This window comes from Acartia tonsa, chromosome 11, assembly GCF_053477335.1.
Source record: "Acartia tonsa isolate MP-2025a chromosome 11, ASM5347733v1, whole genome shotgun sequence".
NCBI classification, from domain to species: Eukaryota; Metazoa; Arthropoda; class Copepoda; order Calanoida; family Acartiidae; genus Acartia; species Acartia tonsa.
In genome coordinates, this window is record NC_137270.1 from 35,026,044 (window position 1) to 35,053,499 (window position 27,456).

Consider the following 27,456-nt stretch of genomic DNA (forward strand, 5'->3'; position numbering starts at 1 on the left):
TGAGATAAAATGTAAAGGCAGACAATTCAAAATTCCATGCCTATCAAAAATAGCACAGACGAATTTCTTTAGAAGCGTGCTGCGCCCAAACGCACCTGCACAATATGTGTTATTTATGCAGAAAAAGGAAATAAGAATGGAAATTAGAAAGCCACATTCACATAATAGTCTAGATGCAAGTTTCTTAGTTGGTGCTGTTACAATAAAATCTTACATTATTTACGGGCAAAATTTATTGTGTTTTGGCATTAAAAGGTAGTTGCAAAAATTTCTGTTATATTCTGTAGAAATACAAATACAATAGTGAATATTTGTATTCGCGCAAATACACGTCGAGTTAATTTTTGGGTCAGTATATATAAAAAGTTAATCAAATGCACCGTGAATGTCAAAATATAATAATGTAATGAAATGTTAGATTAAAATTCATTATTTTGCCTAATCTTTTCCCTTTATACATTGCATTGTATTCTTGATTTTTAAGTTATACAAATGAAATAACAATTATAAACCCGGCTTTTTCAGAGCTTGTTTTGAAAATTGAAATTATATAGAATGAGTGTTCAAGACATTTTTAACGAGATTAGTTTAACTAAGGTAATACAGAAATATTTTAGTAAGTATTATACAATATAAATAAGAGGTTGCATGTCTGTCTTAATACTTATAAGATCTCACTAACCTGTGGGGCAAACACTTTACCCAATATAACCTAACATAACCTGAAATAACCTATCAAAAGCCATTTTAAAAATACAACAAATCGCCTCTAAAGGGACGTTGTCACGAAAGGGACAATTTCCGAAATATCTAACAGAATTATTTCCAGCATGGCTTCGAAACTGATTAATATTCGCTGGATTAGAACTGGTTCCTAGCAATACTGAAAAATAATGTATAGCATCGTATTACAGCCTATTTTCCACGAATATTAAAATAAAAATAATACAATTTTTATTAGTCGATCCCCCAAGCAGGGGCGTCCAAGCTTTTTATTTTGGGGGGGGGTAAAAATTTTTTAAGGGGGGGGTAATTCGTTTTTTTTTTTTGGGGGGGGGGGTAAAATGGCGCGCGAAGCGCGCCGCAAATTTTTTTTACCCCCCCCCCAAAATTTTTACCCCGGGGGTAAAATTTGCTTGGGGGGGGGGGGTAATTATCCCCCCTGAAATCTGTTAGCAGAAGTAAATTTAGTTTACCCCCCCCCCCAAAATTTACCCCCGGGGTAAAATTTTTTTGGGGGGTAATTTAAATTTTATTAAATATATAGTATTATTAGAGATTTTTTATTTTTGGGGGGGTATTTACCCCCCCAAAATTGTTTGGGGGGGGGTAAATACCCCCTCCTAAATCCTACGGCACCCCCAAAATCGTTTGGGGGGGGGGGTAATCGCCCCATTACCCCCCCCCCCCTTGGACGCCTATGCCCCCAAGGGCCGATGGTCTGGGCCAACAAATCTGTTTTTAAAATATTATAACTTTTTTTTTTATATCCACAGACATCTGTCTATAATACGATGCGATAGATAACTTTTTATTAGGATGAATCTATTTGGGAGAGCGCAGAGGATTCCAATGCTTGGAACAGGTAATTCCAGTATGGCTTCAAAACAGATTAATATCCGCTGGATAAGAACAGGTTCTCTGCCATACTGAAAAAACATATAATGTATCGTATTATATATAAGTTTTCTACAAATATTTAAATATGTACAATCATGATATTAAAAATATAGTTGTACATTTTTATATCAGCAGAGAGCCATAATAATACGATGTGGTAAATAACTATTTTCATTCATTAAAATCATTGTAAAATCAATTTTTACACTCCTCTATTCAGTTAAATGAGGCAGAATTTTACTAATTAGAATTGGATGTAGATTAATTTATCGTCCATTGTCATAACCCTGTACTCCAGAGTTATAAACTCATCAGAAATATAAAATAACTAGAGTTGGCTCGATATAATTATCTCCCTATTGGCTAGTTTTCTATATGCATATCTATTTCTCAATAAATCTATTTTCCTCACCCGGCATTACTATCTAAAAGAAAGTTTATATTTAATAATTTAAATGATTTTAAAAAGATTTTTTAAATTATATTTTTTTCTTTACATTACCATCACTAAAGGGTTAATGATGCTGATTACAATTTTAGTTTAATATTTGACCACACAAAATGTCGCCACAATCGAATTCTTTTAAAACAGAGTTTTCTTAAATTTTTTATATTATAAATTTAAATTTTCTCTTTTATGATTAGAAATTAAATACATCAATATAAGGTAAATAGCTACATGAAATAAAAAAAAGGAATTTATTTTTAATAAAGTAAAATAATGAGTCTTATCGTTCTGGGCAATGAGAGTTTATTATGGATTATTGGAGCACTATGAGTTTTAGTCATATATTCCTTGGAAAACTTGAGCTCGTTTATAGACATTTATTTCCTATATAGATCTGACATGGATCTTGAAGCAAGTAAGCAGGCCGTTTTGTACATGTTAAAAATTGGAAGATTTCATTAAATAAAAGTTATCGCAAATATACTTAGTAAATAATATATTGGAAAAATCATAGCTAAAAATATTGTCAACAACCAAACTGAAAAGTCAAAGTACTTAATTTTTCGCTCTACTATTACGTCAATAGAACACGGAAGCCAAATGCGGTGACATCTATCCCCATTTTGCTAGGGCACTAAAGACAGCTACTTCTTATTGACATTAAAACTTTCAGATTTACTTTGATACAAATCAAACATTGATCATTATAATCTTATTATTTTAGGAAAAGAATAAAATTTCTTAGCGAATATAAAGAATGTATGTTTGAGAAAATATTAAACAAAGAAACTAGCACTGCCAGGAAGAATGTTAAACTAAGGTAAAAATTATAAATATAACCCGCAACCATGGCTCAACACGTAGCGCATACGCTCGTCGTCGGGTAGGTGATAGGTTCGTCTCGGCCCAACACTGCATGATAACTAAAGCCGTTTAAAGTGATCCCTACTGCTGCTATGCCAGGTGTGCGAAATAAATAGATAGAGTAGTGGGAATGCCTTGGCCCATAAACAGGCGCAACCATGCACAGTTAGGCCTTCTCAGACAAAGGTCTTGCAATCAAAGGGTTGGTTGTCTGTTGGAAGTTTCGTAACTTAGGGTTTAGAGTATCGCATCCCCTAGATTCTCTAGATGGGTCTTAAAAATCGAAGGAGAATCCCGCCCTTACGAGGTAAGTTAAGGTTTAAAATAAACATGATTCATTAATGGTAAAGAAGAAAATTTAAAATTGTAGTTTCATAATTTTCCCCAGAATTAATTTTGTTATAGGTATAAGCTGTTTTTCAATGATTTTATTTATACTTCGCTTTTAATGGATGGTGACATCCTTGTTCAATTATGATTCAAATCAAGTGTTTAATTTTTATTTCAGTGGGGCACTGTTAATGAAAGCTCAAAAAACTCAGGTAATGTAACAGTTTATTTATTTATCGCATCGTATTAAAAACAGCTTTCCACGGATATTAAAATGAAAAATTATAAAATGAAAACCCGTTTTGTTAGCCCCGAGTATTAATTTTTTGATTTTTATTTTGATATTTGTGAAAAATTGTTGCTAATACAGTGCTATGCATGATTTTTCAGTATGGCTGAGAACTGGTTCCAATCCAATTTTTTTCTCTCTCAATAAGTCTGTAAGTTTTCTTTCTCCCGATTGTCAATTTGTTGGACATATTTTGCTAAGGTGCGTACACAGTTTCTTATATCGTTGGCTTAATTTTGGGGATTTTAGTAAATCTTAATGGTTTGGTTAATTTGGTTGAGTATTCCAACATTCCAACCACTAATTCTAATCTACATAAGGGACAATTTTGTGTATCATCATTGAGGATGTAAATCAAATTATCTTTCATTGTCTTATCCCTTTAGATCCCTGCTAAACCTAATCTTTTCAATTATTACCAAGGAAACTTCCGCCAAGTTGAAGCTGTTGTCCCAGGCCTTAATGTTTTGTCCACCAGGAGAGGTTATGGATCAAGTTCTTAGAGTCAGGTATTACAGCAAATATTATACACTAGCAGATACGCCCCTAGAACCCTCTAGGGGTCCTTAATGTGTGGAGTGTAAGTTGCAATTCCTCTCAAGTTCCTCTCAATTGCAATATAATAATTTTTTGGGTGGGAGAAGAAACTTTTTTAAAGGGCAATTTCTCTTGGACGGGTGGTGGTGGCCCATCCTTCAAAACAGTTAAAAACAAACCTTTCCAGAACCTATGAGAAGCTATATGTAAATGAGAACCGTATCAGTCGTGCAGTTAGCGAGATCCATCGTTACAGACAGACACACACACACACTCATTCTATTACTTTTATTTAAGGATGATAATTTGGCAAATATTAGATTATCGTTTGTTTTCCAATTCCTGTATTCCAGATTAACAGTTGCGCTCCTAGCATCTAGGAATTCTATATTCAAAGGGGAGGGAAGGCAGAAAAATAGCCTAAAACCATCTCAAGATTTAAATCTAGAAAATAATTATGAAGTTGCCATAAAATGAAGAACTCTATCAGTTCAGTAGTTTTCGAAATCAGTTTTGGACAAAAAATATACTACTTTATATAAGAGGATGTAAATAAATATGTCTATGACATAAATTTAAATTTTATTATTTTTAGAGCTCGTATATTCTATAACATTGATAAGATATCGTATTGTCACGAAGATATCAAAAGTATCAAAAAGAGAAATGAAGATGATGAAAAATTATTACAGTAAGTTTTTTTCTCAGGGCTCGGCAGCCGTAGTCGCCTAATAGCCTCGGGGGAAATAAACCTTATACATTACAATGTTAAAAATGAGCTGGAAGTAGGAAAATATGAAAATTCCTCTTTTCACAAAAAATTTTAAAGCATGTTTAAGGTTTAATTTTGAAGCTTAGTCGCGGCTGCTGAGCCCTGTTTTTTTTTTGTTTAAGCGTGCACATATTTTTTACTAAACATTTTTATTGTTTTTTAGCATGTATTGTGCAGCTGCTCTATGATTAAATAGAGTAAATCTGTTCGATTGTCTTGCACATATTGCAATATCTATGAATTAGCGGCTTCGCCACTAGCCTCTAGGGGATTTTTTTCTGAAGGTTCAGGGGAGAATTTTAAAAATTTTGTTTACATTTTGTTTATAGATATTTTCCGTATTTTTTAACATTTTATAACTCTTTATAACATTTTATAACCCTTTATAACATTTTATAACTCTTTATAACTTTTTACATTTATTTATATTGATTTATATTATCTAAAACCTTTGATTTTTTTCTTTTTTTTATTGTTTTTAAAATTTCTTTGCCATTAGCCTTTTTTTTAACAAAGTTTAAAAGAAGAAAAGAAATTGAAAAAAAAGAAAAATAATTGAAAATATAAAAAGATATAAAAAAGTATAAAGAATATAAAAATGTATAAAATTATATAAAAACATAAAAAAACATTAAAATTAGAAAAAAATAGAAAATAGCTTAAAACCACTACAGGACCAATAGGTATATACCCTGAAGAGTAGAATCCAATCGGTTCAGTGGTTACCAAGATCTTAAGCTTCAGACAGACGGAAGGACGGACGGACGGACGGACGGACAGAGAGACATCATTCTTCTTTGTATTATAGATATTATTTTATGATCATGGGACTGTTTTAGTCAATAAGACAATTTCATTGCTATAAAGTAAGATTTTGCATAATAATTACATGCTGAAAATTAATATATATAAGAAACATTAAAAGTGTTTATGTACTTCTTCCAAAATGATGATATTATGGCGTTTTTTATGAAAATTTTCTTTTATGGATGACTTTTATTGCGACTGCGTTTTCTGGTACATACTATTGAAATCATTTGTTGTTAGGGGTTTGCATTTGTAGAAAAAAGAATGATGTCATTAAAAAGTCAAATAGGAAATATTTTCCTATAAAAATCCGCAAAAAGCTGTTTTTAGCTTGTTTTATCATAACCCTGTTACCAATCCATTTTAATATTTGCAGATATCAAGCGAATGGTAGTTCAGATACTAATAAAGACCAAGAATCGTTATTGACAGAGCCAAATAAAAAATATAAAAATTTTACCTCAAAAATTGAGGTGAATTCTGCTAGAAATAAAGGAAGGTAAATAATCAAAATTTTTCAAATCAAGGATGACAACATCCATAAGTAGCTCATGAAGATACAAACATTTAATTAAAATAGTAAGAACAATGAGGGGACACAAAAAATTTATTTATTGATTAGATTTTTACAAAAGTTGGGTGCTTGCTTATATCTTTAACAACAGCTGAGAAAATCACAAATCCTCTAGCTCTATCATAAAGTAAGTTAAAGAGTAGTTGCATTTTAATGATGGATATCTATCTTTAATATCAGCAGTTAAAATTACGTTTCCCATCAGTAATGTGCTACCTAATGAACAGCCGGACATTTGAAATCATAGAAATTATTAATATACTTTCGAATCTAAAACTGTGAGGTGCAAATTTTTAAAATAAGATATGTGTCGCGGAAGGCGGACACGCATGGCCGTTTCCAAAATCTTAAGCTCGAATAGAGCAGACATCCTCTTACATCCCCAGTGTACAATTAGACAGAGTTATTAATGAGTATTTATTGAATACCATGAAACTTGTTTTTCTGAAACATATAAATAAAATTAATACATAATTTTAATATCAATTCAAGAAAAAATATGCTTCAAAAAGAAATTAATTTTTAAATATTCATTACGACAGGTTTTGTGATTTTAAAAATTAAGATAGAAAGAAAATATCAAAATCTGCTTAAATGCATGTAAAAACAGAATAGAAATTAATATTTTTTGAATAGAATCATTATAAATGCATGTTAAAATATTTGTACATAAAAATAATTCGTTTAAGTTGGTCTTTTCATTGAAAATTAAAGAAAATAATTGTAATTTCTTTTAGACCAAAAAAATCTTTCAAAATTTAAATTCACAGTTGCCGCGAAAAAGAATCTTACCTAGTCTTTGCACACATCAAGCCAGGAAGCATTTAAGGGAATCCATAGCACAGCTAACACACATTTCAAAGCAAAACATGAGTTTTCATAACCAAAGATGGCGCTGGCCTAAAGTATAAACAAAAATTGGCTTGTTATTGTTTTAAAGCGCGTCTCAGGGGACGTATGCTGCGTCAACTAATAACAGCAAAAGTCGTCTTCATTTGACTTTGAGTTAGGAGAAATGGTTTTAATAGGATCGAATCCAACAAGGAAACATACACACATAGTTACCAAGACAATATGCATTATACATATATCCTTCTGAAGCTAGGCTACTATCGGAAATTCTTGTATTTGTTAAGATTTGTGATTGCCACTGAAGATATTAAGCCAGGAGAACTTATAGCTGAGGAAAATTCTATCATCGGAGTAGCAGGTTTGTAACGCATAGTCCCAGGAACCAGCAAGCATTCGTTACCATTTATATATCAGTTTTTTATCTCTCTTCTTCTCCCTTTTTGATCACTAAACAACCTCTCCACAACTCAAGTTATCCGTTCGTCCTTCCATCATTTTATTTATGCTTTGCTACTCCATTTATAATCTACTCCTCACCCTAGATGCCAAATTTTCTCGGGACCATTGTGACAACTGTTTGATTTCATTGGATGATTATTGTCTGCCATGTTCTCAGTGTTCTAGTGTGGCTTTCTGTTCCAAATTATGTCGTGATCAGGTAATCGATATATTATTACTTGCATTAAACTTCTCAACCTTTCTTACATAGTATAACACTTTTCTATTATTAACACAAGCCGCGCAGTTTGAATTTTAAAAATGAATGCATTTTTTTCACCCTTAAAATAAGTCATTGTCTATTAATCTTCAAAAAAAATGTGGAAAAAATGGTTTTTAATTTGTAGAAAAACATTAAATATTTGTTCTGATACAAAATGCTTTACGTCAATGAAAAAAATTAAATACTGATTTTGTTTTTAACTTCTGTCAGTGATAAGTGGGTTAAATAAAGCAATACTATTGTTCCATGAAATAAAAATACACTGTATATATATGCAGATGTTGGCTGCACATATAAACTTGTAAACAGAGAGACATTCTGTTACTTTTAAAATGATGTATATTTATATTTTAGGCAAAGCACCATAGCGTGGAATGTTTACTTCTTGATCAAATTTACAGGTATTATTTACACTTTTTGATAATCTAATTTTGTAGTAATTGTCAAAAAATGCTTCAAAATTCTTATAATTTGTCATGTAAGAAAAATTTTAATGACATATTTTCATTATTGGTTTTATTTTTGTAAAATTTCTGGAATTTAAACTTAACTTAGGCTTGTAACAAACCTGGTTTAGATCTTATAATTTTACTATCCACGGAAAGATGTCTATAATACGATTTGATAAATGAATAATCTTCTAATTACTTATCTGTGATATTCTCAGAGCAGATACAGGTGCGTGGCATTAGACTGGTTTAGTATAATGTTTCAACCAATGAGATGTCTTTACTATTCTCCTATTGGCTGATTTAGACAGTATGTTTCTAGGTTATCTCTATTCCTTGATATTTAGAGCAGATACAGGTGCGTGGCATCTAGCACTGAGACTAGTAGCATCCAAACCTGCACAGTTCTGGAATACAGCTGAGTATAAACAAGAAAATCAAGGAATGTTATTGCTTCATATTTCAAAAGTAAGAGTATAGATATTATTATTAATGATATTTTTGACGATCAATTAGGGCTTTATAGTTAACTAGCAGCTACGCCCTAAGAACTTCTATGGAAAGAGTATTTATTCACTTTTCATTTTAGTTTTAAAAAGAAAAAGTAAAAAAAAGAAACAGGGTGAGTGGGTTCTCCAGGAACGATTTATCTTGGAAGGATGGAGGTACCCTTCCCTAAATTATTAACTAACATTCTTATATTCTAGAGTTTAGTGATATGTTAAACTACAGAAACACAAATATCCTCTTACTTTTAAATAAGGATTTTAGGACATTTTCTGCTAACCTTTTAATATAACATCTTGCTTTTAAAATAAAGAATTTAAAGAATATGTCTGTTGAATAGAAGCAATGATATGACTACTACAGATTCCTATGCATCAAGTGAAATGTCATCAGCTTTTCATCTGGTTACTCATGATGATACAGCAGATAGGTATATCTATCTATCTACATATCTATCTGGTTACTCATGATGATACAGCAGATAAGTATATCTATCTATCTACATATCTATCTGGTTACTCATGATGATACAGCAGATAGGTATATCTATCTATCTACAATAGCTATCTAGTTACTCATGATGATACAGTAGATAGGTATATCTATCTATCTACATATCTATCTGGTTACTCATGATGATACAGCAGATAAGTATATCTATCTATCTACATATCTATCTGGTTACTCATGATGATACAGCAGATAGGTATATCTATCTATCTACAATAGCTATCTAGTTACTCATGATGATACAGTAGATAGGTATATCTATCCATCTACATATCTATCTGGTTACTCATGATGATACAGCAGATAGGTATATCTATATATCTACATATCTATCTGGTTACTCATGATGATACAGCAGATAGGTATATCTACATAGCTATCTAGTTACTCATTTTGATACAGCAGATAGGTATATCTATCTATCTACAATAGCTATCTAGTTACTCATGATGATACAGCAGATAGGTATATCTATCTATTTACATATCTATCTGGTTACTCATGGTGATACAGCAGATAGGTATATCTATCTATGTACATAGCTATCTAGTTACTCATTTTGATACAGCAGATAGGTATATCTATCTACAATAGCTATCTAGTTACTCATGATGATACAGTAGATAGGTATATCTATATATCTACATAGCTATCTGGTTACTCATGATGATACAGCAGATATGTATATCTATCTATATACATATCTATCTAGTTACTCATGATGATACAGTAGATAGGTATATCTATCTATCTACATATCTAACTGGTTACTCATGATGATACAGCAGATAGGTATATCTATATATCTACATATCTATCTGGTTACTCATGATGATACACCAGATAGGTATATCTATATATCTACATATCTATCTGGTTACTAATGATAATACAGCAGATAGGTATATCTACAGCATGACCCTCGAAAAAGTATTTTTAAGCATCTGCAGCCCTTATTTCTCAATGAATTATTAAAAAATGCATATGTCCTTGTTCTCTATAGTATTCCACGTAAGTAGATATAAAAATATTTTTTTTTACCTCCATTAACACCGGAGATTTTTAGTGCTAAAGTTTTGAAAAAGTGACTGAGGAAAAAGTAACTTTTAACATGAAACGACTTTTTTAGCAAAATTAAGCTAGAAATCCTTTTATTTTTGTTACTAGCAGAAACTTTATACAAAAATGAAATAAAAAATTTAGTTTTTGAGTAAAAAGCATTTTTTTACACATATTTTTTGAGTCTTTTTAGTTTAATGATATTTTGAAAAACTTACTTATTAGGCAAAATTGTTTAAGATTAAAAAACCAAATAAATCTCTATGAATATAGCAGGAAAATTGTTTTTGTTTCACAATCCTAACTTTAATAACAAAAAAGTTATAAAGAAAATAAAAATAAACATAATGATTTTTTAGTCTAAAAAGCTTAATTTACCCCCTATTAAATAATTGAGATGTCAGAAAAGTAGGCGGAGCAACTGTCATAATTAATCCTTTTCTATAAATAAGGGTTAATAAATAACCTAAAATTTGCAAATAATCAATTCATTCAGTAGTATTTTTTGCCATTAAAAATTTATATTTTTTGGTGGAATAAAAAAGAAATATTTAGTTAACTTGTTTTTCTTTGTGTCTCATTATTCAGTTGCCAGAAAAACATATTATAACCATCCAAAAAATAAGAGAAACAAAAAAAAATACTTTTTCTCAGTCACTTTTTCAAAACTTTAGCTCTAAAAATCTCCGGTGTTAATGGTGGTAAAAAAAATATTTTTATATCTACTTACGTGGAATACTATGGAGAACAAGGACATATGCATTTTTTAATAATTCATTGAGAAATAAGGGCTGCAGATGCTTAAAAATACTTTTTCGAGGGTCATGCTGTATATATCTACATATATATCTAGTTACTCATGATGATACAGCAGATAGGTATATCTATATATCTACATATCTATCTGGTTACTCATGATGATACAGCAGATAGGTATATCTATATATCTACATAGCTATCTAGTTACTCATTTTGATACAGCAGATAGGTATATCTATCTATCTACAATAGCTATCTAGTTACTCATGATGATACAGCAGAAAGGTATATCTATATATCTACATATCTATCTGGTTACTCATGATGATACACCAGATAGGTATATCTATATATCTACATATCTATCTGGTTACTAATGATAATAGAGCAGATAGGTATATCTATATATCTACATATATATCTAGTTACTCATGATGATACAGCAGATAGGTATATCTATATATCTACATATCTATCTGGTTACTCATGATGATACAGCAGATAGGTATATCTATCTATCTACATATTTATCTGGTTACTAATGATAATACAGCAGATAGGTATATCTATATATCTACATATCTATCTGGTTACTAATGATGATACAGCAGATAGGTAAATCTATAAATCTACATATCTATCTGGTTACTCATGATGATACAGAAGATAGGTATATCTATCTATCTACATATCTATCTGGTTACTCATGATGATACACCAGATAGGTATATCTATCTATTTACATATTTATCTAGTTACTCATGATGATACAGCAGATAGGTATATCTATCTAACTACATATCTATCAGGTTACTCATGATGATACACCAGATAGGTATATCTATCTATTTACATATTTATCTAGTTACTCATGATGATACAGCAGATAGGTATATCTATCTATTTACATATTTATCTAGTTACTCATGATGATACAGCAGATAGGTATATCTATCTATTTACATATTTATCTAGTTACTCATGATGATACACCAGATAGGTATATCTATCTATTTACATATTTATCTAGTTACTCATGATGATACAGCAGATAGGTATATCTTTCTATTTACATATTTATCTAGTTACTCATGATGATACACCAGATAGGTATATCTATCTATTTACATATTTATCTAGTTACTCATGATGATACAGCAGATAGGTATATCTATCTATTTACATATTTATCTGGTTACTCATGATGACACAGCAGATAGGTATATCTATATATCTACATATCTATCTGGTTACTAATGATGATACAGCAGATAGGTATATCTATAAATCTACATATCTTTCTGGTTACTCATGATGATACAGCAGATAGGTATATCTATCTATCTACATATATATCTGGTTACTCATGATGATACACCAGATAGGTATATCTATCTATTTACATATATATCTAGTTACTCATGATGATACAGCAGATAGGTATATCTATCTATTTACATATTTATCTAGTTACTCATGATGATACACCAGATAGGTATATCTATCTATTTACATATTTATCTAGTTACTCATGATGATACAGCAGATAGGTATATCTATATATCTACATATTTATCTGGTTACTCATGATGATACACCAGATAGGTATATCTATATATCTACATATCTATCTGGTTACTAATGATAATACAGCAGATAGGTATATCTATATATCTACATATATATCTAGTTACTCATGATGATACAGCAGATAGGTATATCTATATATCTACATATCTATCTGGTTACTCATGATGATACAGCAGATAGGTATATCTATATATCTACATAGCTATCTAGTTACTCATTTTGATACAGCAGAGAGGTATATCTATCTATCTACAATAGCTATCTAGTTACTCATGATGATACAGCAGATAGGTATATCTATCTATTTACATATCTATCTGGTTACTCATGATGATACAGCAGATAGGTATATCTATATATCTACATAGCTATCTGGTTACTCATGATGATACAGCAGATATGTATATCTATCTATATACATATCTATCTAGTTACTCATGATGATACAGTAGATAGGTATATCTATCTATCTACATATCTAACTGGTTACTCATGATGATACAGCAGATAGGTATATCTATATATCTATATATCTAACTGGTTACTCATGATGATACAGCAGATAGGTATATCTATATATCTACATATCTATCTGGTTACTCATGATGATACACCAGATAGGTATATCTATATATCTACATATCTATCTGGTTACTAATGATAATACAGCAGATAGGTATATCTATATATCTACATATATATCTAGTTACTCATGATGATACAGCAGATAGGTATATCTATATATCTACATAGCTATCTAGTTACTCATTTTGATACAGCAGATAGGTATATCTATCTATCTACAATAGCTATCTAGTTACTCATGATGATACAGCAGATAGGTATATCTATCTATTTACATATCTATCTGGTTACTCATGGTGATACAGCAGATAGGTATATCTATCTATCTACAATAGCTATCTAGTTACTCATGATGATACAGTAGATAGGTATATCTATCCATCTACATAGCTATCTGGTTACTCATGATGATACAGCAGATATGTATATCTATCTATATACATATCTATCTAGTTACTCATGATGATACAGTAGATAGGTATATCTATCTATCTACATATCTAACTGGTTACTCATGATGATACAGCAGATAGGTATATCTATCTATTTACATATCTATCTAGTTACTCATTTTGATACAGCAGATAGGTATATCTATCTATCTACAATAGCTATCTAGTTACTCATGATGATACAGTAGATAGGTATATCTATCCATCTACATAGCTATCTGGTTACTCATGATGATACAGCAGATATGTATATCTATCTATATACATATCTATCTAGTTACTCATGATGATACAGTAGATAGGTATATCTATCTATCTACATATCTAACTGGTTACTCATGATGATACAGCAGATAGGTATATCTATATATCTACATATCTATCTGGTTACTCATGATGATACACCAGATAGGTATATCTATATATCTACATATCTATCTGGTTACTAATGATAATACAGCAGATAGGTATATCTATATATCTACATATATATCTAGTTACTCATGATGATACAGCAGATAGGTATATCTATATATCTACATATCTATCTGGTTACTCATGATGATACAGCAGATAGGTATATCTATCTATCTACATATTTATCTGGTTACTAATGATAATACAGCAGATAGGTATATCTATATATCTACATATCTATCTGGTTACTAATGATGATACAGCAGATAGGTATATCTATAAATCTACATATCTATCTGGTTACTCATGATGATACAGAAGATAGGTATATCTATCTATCTACATATCTATCTGGTTACTCATGATGATACACCAGATAGGTATATCTATCTATTTACATATTTATCTAGTTACTCATGATGATACAGCAGATAGGTATATCTATCTAACTACATATCTATCTGGTTACTCATGATGATACACCAGATAGGTATATCTATCTATTTACATATTTATCTAGTTACTCATGATGATACAGCAGATAGGTATATCTATCTATTTACATATTTATCTAGTTACTCATGATGATACAGCAGATAGGTATATCTATCTAATTACATATTTATCTAGTTACTCATGATGATACACCAGATAGGTATATCTATCTATTTACATATTTATCTAGTTACTCATGATGATACAGCAGATAGGTATATCTATAAATCTACATATCTTTCTGGTTACTCATGATGATACAGCAGATAGGTATATCTATCTATCTACATATCTATCTGGTTACTCATGATGATACACCAGATAGGTATATCTATCTATTTTCATATTTATCTAGTTACTCATGATGATACAGCAGATAGGTATATCTATCTATTTACATATTTATCTAGTTACTCATGATGATACACCAAATAGGTATATCTATCTATTTACATATTTATCTAGTTACTCATGATGATACAGCAGATAGGTATATCTATCTATTTACATATTTATCTAGTTACTCATGATGATACAGCAGATAGGTATATCTATCTATTTACATATTTATCTAGTTACTCATGATGATACAGCAGATAGGTATATCTATCTATTTACATATTTATCTAGTTACTCATGATGATACAGCAGATAGGTATATCTATCTATTTACATATTTATCTAGTTACTCATGATGATACACCAGATAGGTATATCTATCTATTTACATATTTATCTAGTTACTCATGATGATACACCAGATAGGTATATCTATATATCTACATATTTATCTGGTTACTCATGATGACACAGCAGATAGGTATATCTATATATCTACATATCTATCTGGTTACTAATGATGATACAGCAGATAGGTATATCTATAAATCTACATATCTTTCTGGTTACTCATGATGATACAGCAGATAGGTATATCTATCTATCTACATATCTATCTGGTTACTCATGATGATACACCAGATAGGTATATCTATCTATTTACATATTTATCTAGTTACTCATGATGATACAGCAGATAGGTATATCTATCTATTTACATATTTATCTAGTTACCCATGATGATACACCAGATAGGTATATCTATCTATTTACATATTTATCTAGTTACTCATGATGATACAGCAGATAGGTATATCTAATCTATCTATCTATTGATCTGCCTCTCTATCTACTAATTTATTATGATATATTAGATAAAAATAAATATTATAATAATTATATTTTATAAGCCTAATGCTGACAAGTCCATTAAAAAGCCGTATAACTTTGCGATTCTCTTACATCGAGATTTTTTTGAAAACCTAAAATTTTATGTCAATTTATATCTCTTTTAATGATAATCATGCAGAAATTTAGAGAAAAGTCTGCATGTGCATTTTTTTTAAGCTTGGCTTTTCTGCAATTAACGTCGGTCCATACGTCCGGGAAAGTTAGCTCTTTTAGTTAATTTAAGCAGGTTAGAATTTCTCTATCGATTTCAAACTTTGCATGATGATTTCTTTAACAATTAGGTACAATTTAGGAAGCGTAGCAACTCTATAATTATTACCAGAATATCCGTACGTCCATTTATAACATGCTGATTTTTTACTGCTGATTGATCACAACTTTTTTTGTTATAATTATCCTATTAATCTGATTTTTGAAATACTGATTCCTATTAACACAAGGTTCAATGTTATAAGCGAAGCGTCTATATAAACAAGTCCAAAAAATGTAAGTATGTCCTCACATTGTTGTCATCCTTGTTATTCATTTAATATATGAGACATCTAGTTCCTGAAATATTTAATTAAATAATAGTCTAATTTCTTTGTGAAGACTTTATTATCTTTTGACATAATAATGTAGCTACTCTACAACTTGAGTTTACTGTCCGACAGTATATCAGATGGTCCGTCAAATAGTTGGATTGACTTTAATATCTTCCATATCAGAGAGAGAGAGAGAGGCTGAATATTACAATAATCGATAAAGTTTTCTTATTGGTTGGCTTAACAACATTGGGGACTTTCTATGAATTTTGATTGGTTGGTTTATTAAGTTGAGAGTCCCTAAATGGAAAAACTACAGAATGGGTAAATTTGTGTATTAACATAAGGGATGTACATCAATTTATCGGCGACTGTCTTATCCCTTTAGATCTCTGCTTCCTTGTTTCTTAACAAATTAGACAAATGTAAAAAAGTTATGGGCAGAAATTTTATGATGATTACTTGGACGTAACACCAGATTTTCATGTTCTCTAATAGAGTCTAAAATAACGATACCAACTCCCTTTCCTCTTACTGGATGAACGATTTGACAGATAAACGAGTTCCGCGTAAGCAACCTGAATTGACGAAAATTTTCCCCCTGTCATAATATCAACGTATAATCTATATCCAATACCTACTGATATTATATTTGTTTGTTGGTTCGTTACAACTGCGCCAAATAATATGGCCATTTTAATTGTTAATAGAAAAAATTATATTTTAACTATATAATACATATATATACCCCATCAATTAAAATCCATCGATCCATCTATAAAATATTCTTCTAATTTTCTTACTTATTTGTAGGGAGGCTCCCATACTGATGAAAGAATGCATGACTGCTTTATACTTTCTAAGAATATTACAAGCTGACGGCTATTTCAACAATAAGGTAAAGTAAAATTTACATTGATATAGCAACTAAAAATAATTCATCTCTTACTTTTAAAAATTTCAAAAATTCAATGTAATTGTTTTCCCTAAGAATAATCAAATTTAAATAGCATGCTTTGATTGCTTTTAAAAACGTCAAATGCACACTGTTAAAGTAATTAATGTTGTTGAATAGCATAAAGTTAGAGGTAAAATAATTTTTCTTTAGTTGCTACATCTTGTCTTCCATTGCATGTTTGAAATACTAAAAGAAAAAATACAAATTTATGGTTTAATCATTTATTGAAAGTTAACAATTTATTCTTGAAATATGATAATTATTTTAAAACAAAAACAACACTACAGATTTAATCTAAACATAATGCATATTTATGAATTGACAAAAGGAGGAATGTTTGCTTTAGTTTTCAGAATGAATTTAACTTTGAATATTTTTGGTTATATATCTTGGCAAAATATAAAATATATTCAACATAATTTTTAAAGAAAATGTTGAAAAATTTGTCTATAAAAAAGCAGTAGTATAATTGACAATAGTAGAGCAGTGTCGGCTGGAGGTAAACATTTAGAAGCACTTGCGGTGGACAATGGAGGGTCCGCACTCGTCGTACTCCTGCTTGGAGATCCACATCTGCTGGAAGGTGGACAGGGAGGACAGGATGGAGCCACCGATCCATACGGAGTACTTTCTCTCGGGGGGAGCGATGATCTTGATCTTGATGGTGGAGGGAGCCAGGGCGGTGATCTCCTTCTGCATACGGTCAGCAATACCGGGGTACATGGTGGTGCCACCGGACATGACGGTGTTGGCGTACAGGTCCTTACGGATGTCAACGTCGCACTTCATGATGGAGTTGAAGGTGGTCTCGTGGATGCCGCAGGCCTCCATTCCGAGGAAGGAAGGCTGGAAGAGGGCCTCGGGGCAACGGAATCTCTCGTTACCGATGGTGATGACCTGACCGTCGGGAAGCTCATAGGACTTCTCGAGGGAGGTGGAGGCAGCAGCGGTGGACATCTCCTGCTCGAAGTCAAGGGCAACATAGCACAGCTTCTCCTTGATGTCACGGACAATCTCGCGCTCAGCGGTGGTGGTGAAAGAGTAGCCACGCTCAGTGAGGATCTTCATCAGGTAGTTGGTGAGCTCACGGCCAGCCAGGTCAAGACGGAGGATGGCGTGGGGAAGGGCATAACCTTCATAGATGGGGACGGTGTGGGAGACACCATCACCGGAGTCCATGACGATACCGGTGGTACGACCGGAAGCGTACAGGGAGAGGACAGCCTGGATGGCAACATACATGGCGGGCATGTTGAAGGTCTCAAACATGATCTGGGTCATCTTCTCTCTGTTGGCCTTGGGGTTGAGGGGAGCCTCAGTCAGCAGGACGGGCTGCTCCTCGGGGGCAACACGGAGCTCGTTGTAGAAGGTGTGGTGCCAGATCTTCTCCATATCATCCCAGTTGGTGATGATACCGTGCTCAACGGGGTACTTCAGGGTGAGGATACCTCTCTTGGACTGAGCCTCATCACCGACATAGGCATCCTTCTGACCCATACCGACCATGACACCCTGGTGGCGGGGACGGCCAACAATGGAGGGGAAGACAGCTCTGGGAGCGTCATCACCGGCGAAACCGGCCTTGCACATACCGGAGCCGTTGTCAACGACAAGGGCGGCCATATCTTCGTCACACATGGTGGTTGTTTGTTCTTGTTTTTTACCTTAGGGTATAGAACAGAAAGACACAACTACGCGCTGTGCTGAGATGTCAGAATCTGCCTAAACAACACCCATGACAAAGCTTTTATAGATGCACCTTCCTTCACAATAACCTTCGAAATTTCCCCGATTTTCCTCATATCCCCCTTGGCGCATTTTGCAGCCTCCTTTCCCTTGTTTTGTCCCCTTGTTGTGTCAGGGCAAGATTGTAGGCTGGCCAGAAGGGTCAACTTAGTCTCCGTTACATTTACGGTCTCGATGTATAACACAAAACAGTCACATTCTTTTTTATATAAAATAGCCAAAAAGTAAATTTTAAATTATTTGCATATAAAAAATTATAAACACTAACTTTCAATTATTTCATTTAAATTAACATAAACTAATGATTAACATTGGCAATTAAAATTTTAAAAGATTATATTTTTTTTCTTAATGATAATTTTATTATCATACTTATTATTGTATTCGTCCGTTTTTTAATGTCTATGTAAAGATTAGATCTATAAAACGGCTACACCGATTATATTGATCTAAAAGGAATGTTTTTCTCTTAAATATGAAAACGTTTAAAATGTATTAGAATAGAAGTTTAGTTACATGCACATCTTAGGTATTTATACAATATCTATAAAATATTAAAAGCAAAATGATTGTCTGTCCTTTAAGATACATGAAACGGCCTTAGTTAATGATTAATAATTTACATGTGAGCTTTCTTATTAACACGAATTATAGCACATTTTCTTTTGTTCAAAATGACTTATCTACCCATCATTTTTTCTATTTTGGGAGAGCTACTTACATCAATACAGTTAAGACTTTGATTTAATTTTTAAAAAAGGCCTTGTAAATCGCTGTGCACTCCAATATTTATTTTTGTTGTTAACAGTTTGCTATTAAACAAGAAATTAGATAGTAGATATTATTATAATTTCCATATTTATGCAAAACTATCTATAAGATTTATTTTAAAATTGATAATAGTTTTGTTATCTAGATTTTGGAAGATATAATTTACTGTATCATTATATAAAAGTATTAGGATGTTTGTCTGTCTGCCTGTACCGAAGGATCTCGCTAACCGCTGAACCGATATGGTCCTCCTTTACAATTTTACTTCTCACAGGTCCTGGGAAGGTATATTTCTATTTTTTGGGAGGTTACCCCTCCGAAGAGAAATCGCCTCTTGAAAAAATACCCCACAAAATAACTTTTTTTCTTTTTCTTTTAAACTAAAATTGAAAATTATGGGGGTCAAATTCTCCCCTCTCCCAACGTCAAGTTTCCCTAGAGGCCTCAAAGGGCGTAGCCACTAGTTTAATATCATTTAATTTGGTTAATATAAGGAAACATATGAACTATCTTGGGTGGACAGTGGGCAGTGGGCACACAAGGGAACAATGAGGGAATCTCAAGGAAGAAAGACGTTAGCAATGGAGAAATAAATCTGCATCTCTTTCTTCCCCCAATCTTTAATATCTACCAAAGGCAAAATTATACCTATAAATATTGTGGGAAGGATTTATTATAACCCATTGTCCTATCCCCCTCTCCCTGCTGTATCTCAGATTGGAAAAACCTTGCTATAGAAATGTCCATATAAGGGCATATTCTCACATATAATACACTATACAGAGAGAGAATGGAATGTCATTGTTACAGAGGGAAACTATGTACCTAGTCATTAGCCCATGTTAAAAATGAGGTCATATAGTTTACCTTTAAAAATAAACCCTCGACCCCTTTCCTTTTCTTTAATTTCCTAAAGGAGGCGTTGGCGGTTTCCCTCAAAGTGCAAAGTCGAGCACAGAAAACCCCGCATACTAAATTTGAAATAAGAAAAGCTAGTTTTTGTGGGTTTGTTTTGGATGTTTTCATCTTTTTTTTATTGACCCTTTTTCAATGGAATTTTTTTAAGCTGTTTACAGTGCCTATAAAAAATGACGTCATACAATACAAATGACCAATGATAGGCCAATACACAGTCTAGATTACCAATGGCATGCCAGTATACATTTTAATTGACCAATGGCAGGCCAGCATGACATCATTTTTTATAGGCACTATAAAAAGCTTCGAATAATTTGCCTAAAATTATATTATTAAATTCATATTTTACAGTGCGTATCAAAATCTTTTGATTTGTCTTTAAAAATGGAAGAAAAGTGGTCAGTGCTGACATATTATCCATTTATATATACAATTTGTTGTTGTATTAACATTTTAAAGAGATTTAGCTTAGATTACATCTTTAAGAGCAATATTTGTTCATGGTAGTCAAATTGTGGATACTTTTACTTTTAAGTTAAACCAGGGATCTAAAGGGATAAGACAATAGTGCATAAATTGATGTATATCCCCATTGATGATACACAAAATTACCCTTTCTGTAGATCTAAATTAGTGGTTAAACCGTTTGAACACTCAACTTAATGAACCAACCAATTAAAATTCACTAAAAGTCTCCAAATTTACTAAGTCGACGAATAAGAAGACGTTTCCACTGCCCAGTGTTGTCCCCTCCCTCCCACCCTGAAATTAAACAGCAGACAGTTTGGAAAAATGTTGCTAGAAATGTCCTTATATGGGCATTTTTTCCTACATTATATTGTAATGAAATTAGAAGGAATGTATGAATTGGAGCGAACATTTACTAGCCTCTGTTGCAATTTAATTTTAGAAAACCTAAGCTGACCTCAAAAAGACTATATGTATGTGGTACCTCAATCTCATCGTTAGACTATAATCATTTGAATAGTTGAAATAGAGCCCTTACTGTATTTGATTTAAAGTTTTTTAATCTTTTTAAATTTTTTTAAACGTATCTGAGCAAGCTGCACTTTTAAAAGAAGCACCTTATGGTGCCTATAAAAAATGACGTTATACAATACAAATGACCAATGATAGTCTAGTATACATTTTATTATTGGTCAATTGAAATGTATATTGGCCTATCATTGGTCATTTGTATTATATGACGTCATTTTTTATAGACACTATAAGTTGCTACATCTAAAAAGATTATTTCAAAAGGAAACATGCGATATACATACTGAGAAGACTTAAAGAACATAAAAATAAATAAAAGACACATTTTGTATTAAAATAATAAATGCTATAAGGATGAAAAAGCGCTATTATCCCAAAATTATTGATACTTTTACTCTTCCAAACAAAAATTAGTCCTTGTACTAATCAAACGAAGCTTTTATAGAAATAAAAGTTAGGGTTGGGTCGGATACTTTTGTGGTCGGATACCGGATATCCGGCTAATTTCTAATGCCGTATGTCTGGTATCCGACCAGATATTGAAGTAGGACTACCTTTTAGCCTCTGACTGCCACCTGTGGCGGCTGGCAGCTTCCAAGTACGGCCAAATCGGATATCCGGCCCAACCGTAATAATAATGAAAGCATATATTTTTAGGGAAAGAAGAGCCAGACAGAATTATCCAAAGAAGAATTGAATATCTGCATGCTCCTCCTACATTTTATGAGAGTGGTCTTCTATAATTGCCATGAGGTAATAGTTATTTATCGTATCGTATTATAGGAAGTTTTCCGCGGATATTAAAAGAAAGATTATAAGATTAAAACCAGTTTTGTTAGTCCCGATGGGCCGAAGGTCGGGGCTAAGAAAACTGGTATTAATTTTATGATTTTTATTTTATTGTTCATGGGAAGTTGCCTACAATAGGATACAATACATGATTTTTCAGGTTGGCTAAGAACAGGTTCTAATACAGCGGATATTAATCTGTTTCGAAGCCATACTGGAAAAGTGATTAATTACATATTTTGATAATTTGAGTAAATATTTTTAATTACCTAACATACATACAAACTTTGAACGAATTATAGAATAATTATGCTTGTAGATATGTTTTAAGATCAAAATAAAGAAAAGGGTAAACTCTAGATTTTTTTAATTTTTAGGTCACTGAGTACATTGATCAAGACGTTATTAGGAGAATTGGTAATTTTTATTAATGTTTTACTGTTTAATTTTCTACTTGAGGCTACACCTCTAGAGGCCTCTAGGGGCACTTGCAAGAGGATTAAATTCGACAACTTCATTCAAGCTTGGGGGGGGGGGGGTGGGAGGGTAATTTTTTTATAGGGGCGATTATTCTTGGAAAGTTGGTGTTATAAAGCTTCCAGTACCTATAAGAAGCTACATTGGAAAGGAGAACCAAATCGGTACAGCGGTTAATGAGATCCTTCGGTACTCACTTTAGTGCAACCAACCTAATTTTTAGTTATAAAGGGAATTTTATTTGTGATGGGGTATTTTTTCATGGGTGATTTATCATTATTTTTGTTGATTTAGGTGTTTGCTTAAATCCATCACTAGCGCTCATAAATCACAGCTGTGACTCTAATTATGCCAGGTTTGTTCAATTTTGATTGCTGTGCTTCTTTTCAATTTTTATTCTTGTTAAAGTATTTTCTTTTGTTAAAAATTAAAAAAAATATTTATTCTATTTTGTATTATTATTCATACTTAATTTTCTGATATTTAAACTTAAATGGAACTGCATTATCTAATGTTAAAAACAGCTTTCTGCGTATATAAAATTGTACAAATATAAGATTAAAAATAGTTTTGATAGCCCCAAGATGCCGAAGGCTAGGGCTAACAAATCTGGTTTTAATATTATGATTGTATATTTTTAATATTCGTAGAAAACTGTTAATACGGTACGATAAATAAATATTATTTATCTTTAGAGTAGTGAAAGGTAGAAGGTCTTTGGCGTTTGCTACAAGATTGATTAAAAAGGTAAAATTTTTATGTTTTTTTTTTAAATTCAGCAATTCAGACCGATAGATCAGCCATTTTATATAATCATTACTAAAAAGTTTAATGTTTATTTTCTGTCGACAGTCTGATTTAAATTTAATGACCCTTGCTTTTATGGATGTTTAATGTTTATGGATGTTGTACCCTGAGATGGATTCTTAAAAAAAATTTGCCCCACTAATCGCTTAGTGGGGCAAAATTGTTTTCTTGAAAAATCCACCAAAATCACATTAAAAATCTACAAAAATTAAACAAAATCATCCAAAGTTTTATAACTTTGATATCTTGTTTGTTGGATCTAAGATTTTAGGTACTTTTACTGAATTGTGATTGGTTATTCAAACTGTTCAACCAACAATTTTGATCTACAAAAGGGTTGATTTTGTTCACGAACATTGGGTTGGTTATTAATTTATCGTTCATTGTCTTGTCCCTTAAGATTCTTAAATTTCAATAGGTAAGGACTAAGGATTATCAAATAAAAATAATTTTTTTCTTTATTTGTTTTAAGTGTTTTATTTTAGGGAGAGCAAATCTATGACTCATATTCTCCTACTTTCTTCCTTGCACCCAGAGCTGAACCTTGTTTTATTTTAGGGAGAACAAATCTATGACTCATATTCTCCTACTTTCTTCCTTGCACCCAGAGCTGAACGCCTTGAAGTTACGGAAAGGTATAACATACAAAAATTTCTGTTTGTTCGTTAATATCTCCCTAATCACTACACCGCATGAGTTCTCAATTTTATTGAAGGCTCACATAGTTCGTTTGATGGTTTTAAGCTATTTTTCAACCCCTTCGAATAAAGATGTCATACTTAAACTAGGGGCGCAGCATATAGCATTATGAAATAAGTTTATATGTCTGAGGCGAATACTAGTACTTTGTTGGGTTCTTTAATCTCCTAAATTTTTTTCATCCCCAGAGTGGATAGAAATTTATTGTTATGGAATATACCCTACAATTTTTATGTGAGCTCAGGTTGTCTGTTCACTTTTCATAAATAACTAGAATTATGTCTTTCTTTCTGTGTTTGTTTTTGTACCGATCGGTCTCGCCTAACACTGGATATACATACTTAACTCTCTACAGTGAAGCTTTTATAGGTCCCGGGAAGTTTCTTTTCACATATTGAGCTCAAGCTCTCAAGAGAAATCATCCCTAGAAAAGAATAAAGCAACAAAAGAATTAAGTATCCCCAAAATGGACAACGCGCATTTCTTTGAATTCTATTTAGAAAAATCATTAAATTTATTAATTTTCAGTTATAATTTCAACTGTGGATGTGAAGCTTGTGTAGAAAATTGGCCAACTCAAGAAAAAATGGTAAAAATAATTGTGAATAATAAGGCTTTCCTCCTATTTCTAGCCCCTGCGGTGGGCTCTAACCCTGTGGGGCCAATTGCCTAACAATGTTGGGCAATCACCTAACCCAATATAACCTAACCTAAAATAATCTATCAAAAGCCATTCTAAAAATACGAAGAATCGCCCATTAATGGGCGTTGCCAAGAAAGGGACTATTCCTATGGTTTTTTATTAGCTATTTATATTACAGAGATTATTATCGTATAATAAAGAAGTTTCCAGTAATAAAAATCGTAAAATAAATCCCTATTTTTTAGGTCGGGCGTTGTCCCCTCCGAGCCAACAAAACATTTTACTATCGGTGGAAAGTTGCATATAATACGATTTGATGATTAACTTTTTAGAGTGATGTTTGTAAGCAGATGTGTACTTCCAAACTGAATGATATCGAGTTCGCGGATTTAAAAGATAATCTACAAGAGGTAAACTATAATAAAAGTAGAATAAAGTCTGTCCATTTGTTGGTTTCATCTCTTGGAGGGTGGTAGTCTTCCTGTCTACAAAGTTACCATCCAAAATGAGTTGGAGCGTCGCCCCTAGAGACTAGAAGCGAATCTACTTGTTTTATTATGATTAAAAACAAGTGCGAATCGGCCCAGTCTTACCAAAAAGTCACTAAATTTAACAACTAATGTTACACAAGAATTAAGCCTTTTTTTCTTTGGTGGGGAGTGCATAATTTTGTTATCCAATTCCAAAATGTATTATCCCTGAATACACCAAGTGGGGGGGGGGGGGTGGGGTTGGGGGGTGCATAAACCCAGATTATGATATATAAAATGTCTTACATTGCCCTGGCTTGTAAAAACTATGGGATTTAATCTATTTTTTCTTATTGTGTATTTAAGTAAAAAAAAGATTGGGAGTAGGTCAAATAACTTGATGTCCCCACCCCAAAAAACCCTGTGTCGACTTTTAATTGGGTCTTTGAAAATCAACCAAAAGCGTCGGGAATATTAACAAGCCAAGTTGCAAAAAAGCAGAAAGCAATTTGCTAGCAGACAAAGAAGGTCCCTAATTAATAGAGATCCAGGTAGCGGTCTAGTTTTACATGTATATAGATTTATTAATTGAGTAACTAATAACTATAATTTCTTTGTTTTTCACAAACTTATTTTCAGGTATTATCAACTGAAGAGAATATCAGTGTTGAAACAATAGTTGAACTGTTATTGAAATGCTATGATAATATTCAACATCCAGACAAGCTTGTTCTATTACTAGAGGTAATTTATTTCCGCAAGTAGCAAAGCAAGGAATACTATGAATTTGTTTGAAATGTTAAGAGAGCGAGAGAGAGATAGAAACTTAGAAAGAGAGAGAGGGGAAAGGGAGAGAGATAGATAGATAAATAGACAGAAAGATGGATGGATGGATGGATGGATGGATGGATGGATGGATGGATGGATGGATGGATGGATGGATAGATGATAGAGAAGTTTTAAAAATTGCTTATTACGCAATCTATCTATTTCTCATATATTATTTCTTTTCTGTGATAAAACTGATTCCTTACCAGGAAGGATTTAATAGAATATTAAGCCTTAAGGTACAAAATAACCTAACATCCCACAAGCTCGAAATCAACCTTTATAATGTAAAAAAAACAAGGGCAGCTTTGTCCAAAGGCATTACAGGAAACACAAAATATATCAGCGAAAATTATTACTAACAAATATTCTATCAATTTTATTTATAGAACTAATAATATTTTTTTTTGTTTTAGACCAAGTTACACTCAACTTTATGGAAGGTACATTCAACCTAAGTTAATAATAATATGACATATTAATAGTTTTGTGCTGTAGATTTCTTTACTTTTATAATTTTTAGTTTATAATAAAGTTTTTGTTTGTATTTTTTTTATTTATTTATTATAAGCACTTAGAATTTAACAAAGTGTTTGATACAAAATGTTGTAAAATTTGCAGTTTAAGAATCTTACCTCGTAAGGGTGGGATTCTCCTTTGATTTTTAAGTGATAATTTAGAGAATCCAGAACATCATCAGCTTGTAATAGGATGCGATACTCTAGCACCCAAGGATATTAGTTTAAGTAACTTCCAACAGACAACTAACCCTTTGATTGCACGACATTTGTCTGAGAAGTCCTACATCTGCATGGTAATGAGTTTGCCTGTTTATGGGCCAAGGCATTCTCCCTACTCTTACTATTTATATCTCGCTCCTGACATAGCAGCAGAAGGAAACCTTTTTAACGTCTTTAGTTATGACACGGTGTCGGGCCG

The 27,456-nt window shown here is 32.0% G+C and overlaps 2 protein-coding genes across 2 annotated transcripts; one reads left to right on the forward strand and one right to left on the reverse strand.

The window, feature by feature from the left end:
- Positions 1-523: 523 nt before the first annotated feature.
- On the forward strand, positions 524-27,064 carry LOC145331018 (SET and MYND domain-containing protein DDB_G0273589-like). Its single transcript, XM_080175611.1, has 22 exons — positions 524-597; positions 1,539-1,585; positions 2,793-2,888; positions 3,441-3,474; positions 3,975-4,060; positions 4,684-4,779; positions 6,044-6,166; positions 7,378-7,451; positions 7,636-7,751; positions 8,169-8,215; positions 8,611-8,703; positions 9,132-9,200; positions 17,226-17,310; positions 22,462-22,557; positions 22,971-23,010; positions 23,365-23,425; positions 23,766-23,817; positions 24,436-24,512; positions 25,105-25,165; positions 25,552-25,629; positions 26,329-26,433; positions 26,934-27,064. The coding sequence occupies exons 1-22, from the start codon at positions 556-558 to the stop codon at positions 26,973-26,975; spliced, it is 1,620 nt and encodes a 539-aa protein (XP_080031737.1). The 5' UTR covers positions 524-555; the 3' UTR covers positions 26,976-27,064.
- On the reverse strand, positions 17,576-19,235 carry LOC145331019 (actin-5C-like). Its single transcript, XM_080175612.1, has one exon. The coding sequence runs from the start codon at positions 19,006-19,008 to the stop codon at positions 17,878-17,880; it is 1,131 nt and encodes a 376-aa protein (XP_080031738.1). The 5' UTR covers positions 19,009-19,235; the 3' UTR covers positions 17,576-17,877.
- Positions 27,065-27,456: the final 392 nt, after the last annotated feature.

Excerpts from the sequence above, each read along its gene's own strand:
- LOC145331019 (XM_080175612.1), bottom strand. The coding sequence starts at position 19,008 with ATGTGTGACGAAGATATGGCCGCCCTTGTCGTTGACAACGGCTCCGGT.
- LOC145331018 (XM_080175611.1), top strand. The coding sequence starts at position 556 with ATGAGTGTTCAAGACATTTTTAACGAGATTAGTTTAACTAAG. Across the intron at positions 1,586-2,792 it reads GATTCCAATGCTTGGAACAG|GAAAAGAATAAAATTTCTTA; the intron begins GTAATTCCAGTA and ends TTATTATTTTAG. Across the intron at positions 7,452-7,635 it reads TTCTATCATCGGAGTAGCAG|ATGCCAAATTTTCTCGGGAC; the intron begins GTTTGTAACGCA and ends TCCTCACCCTAG.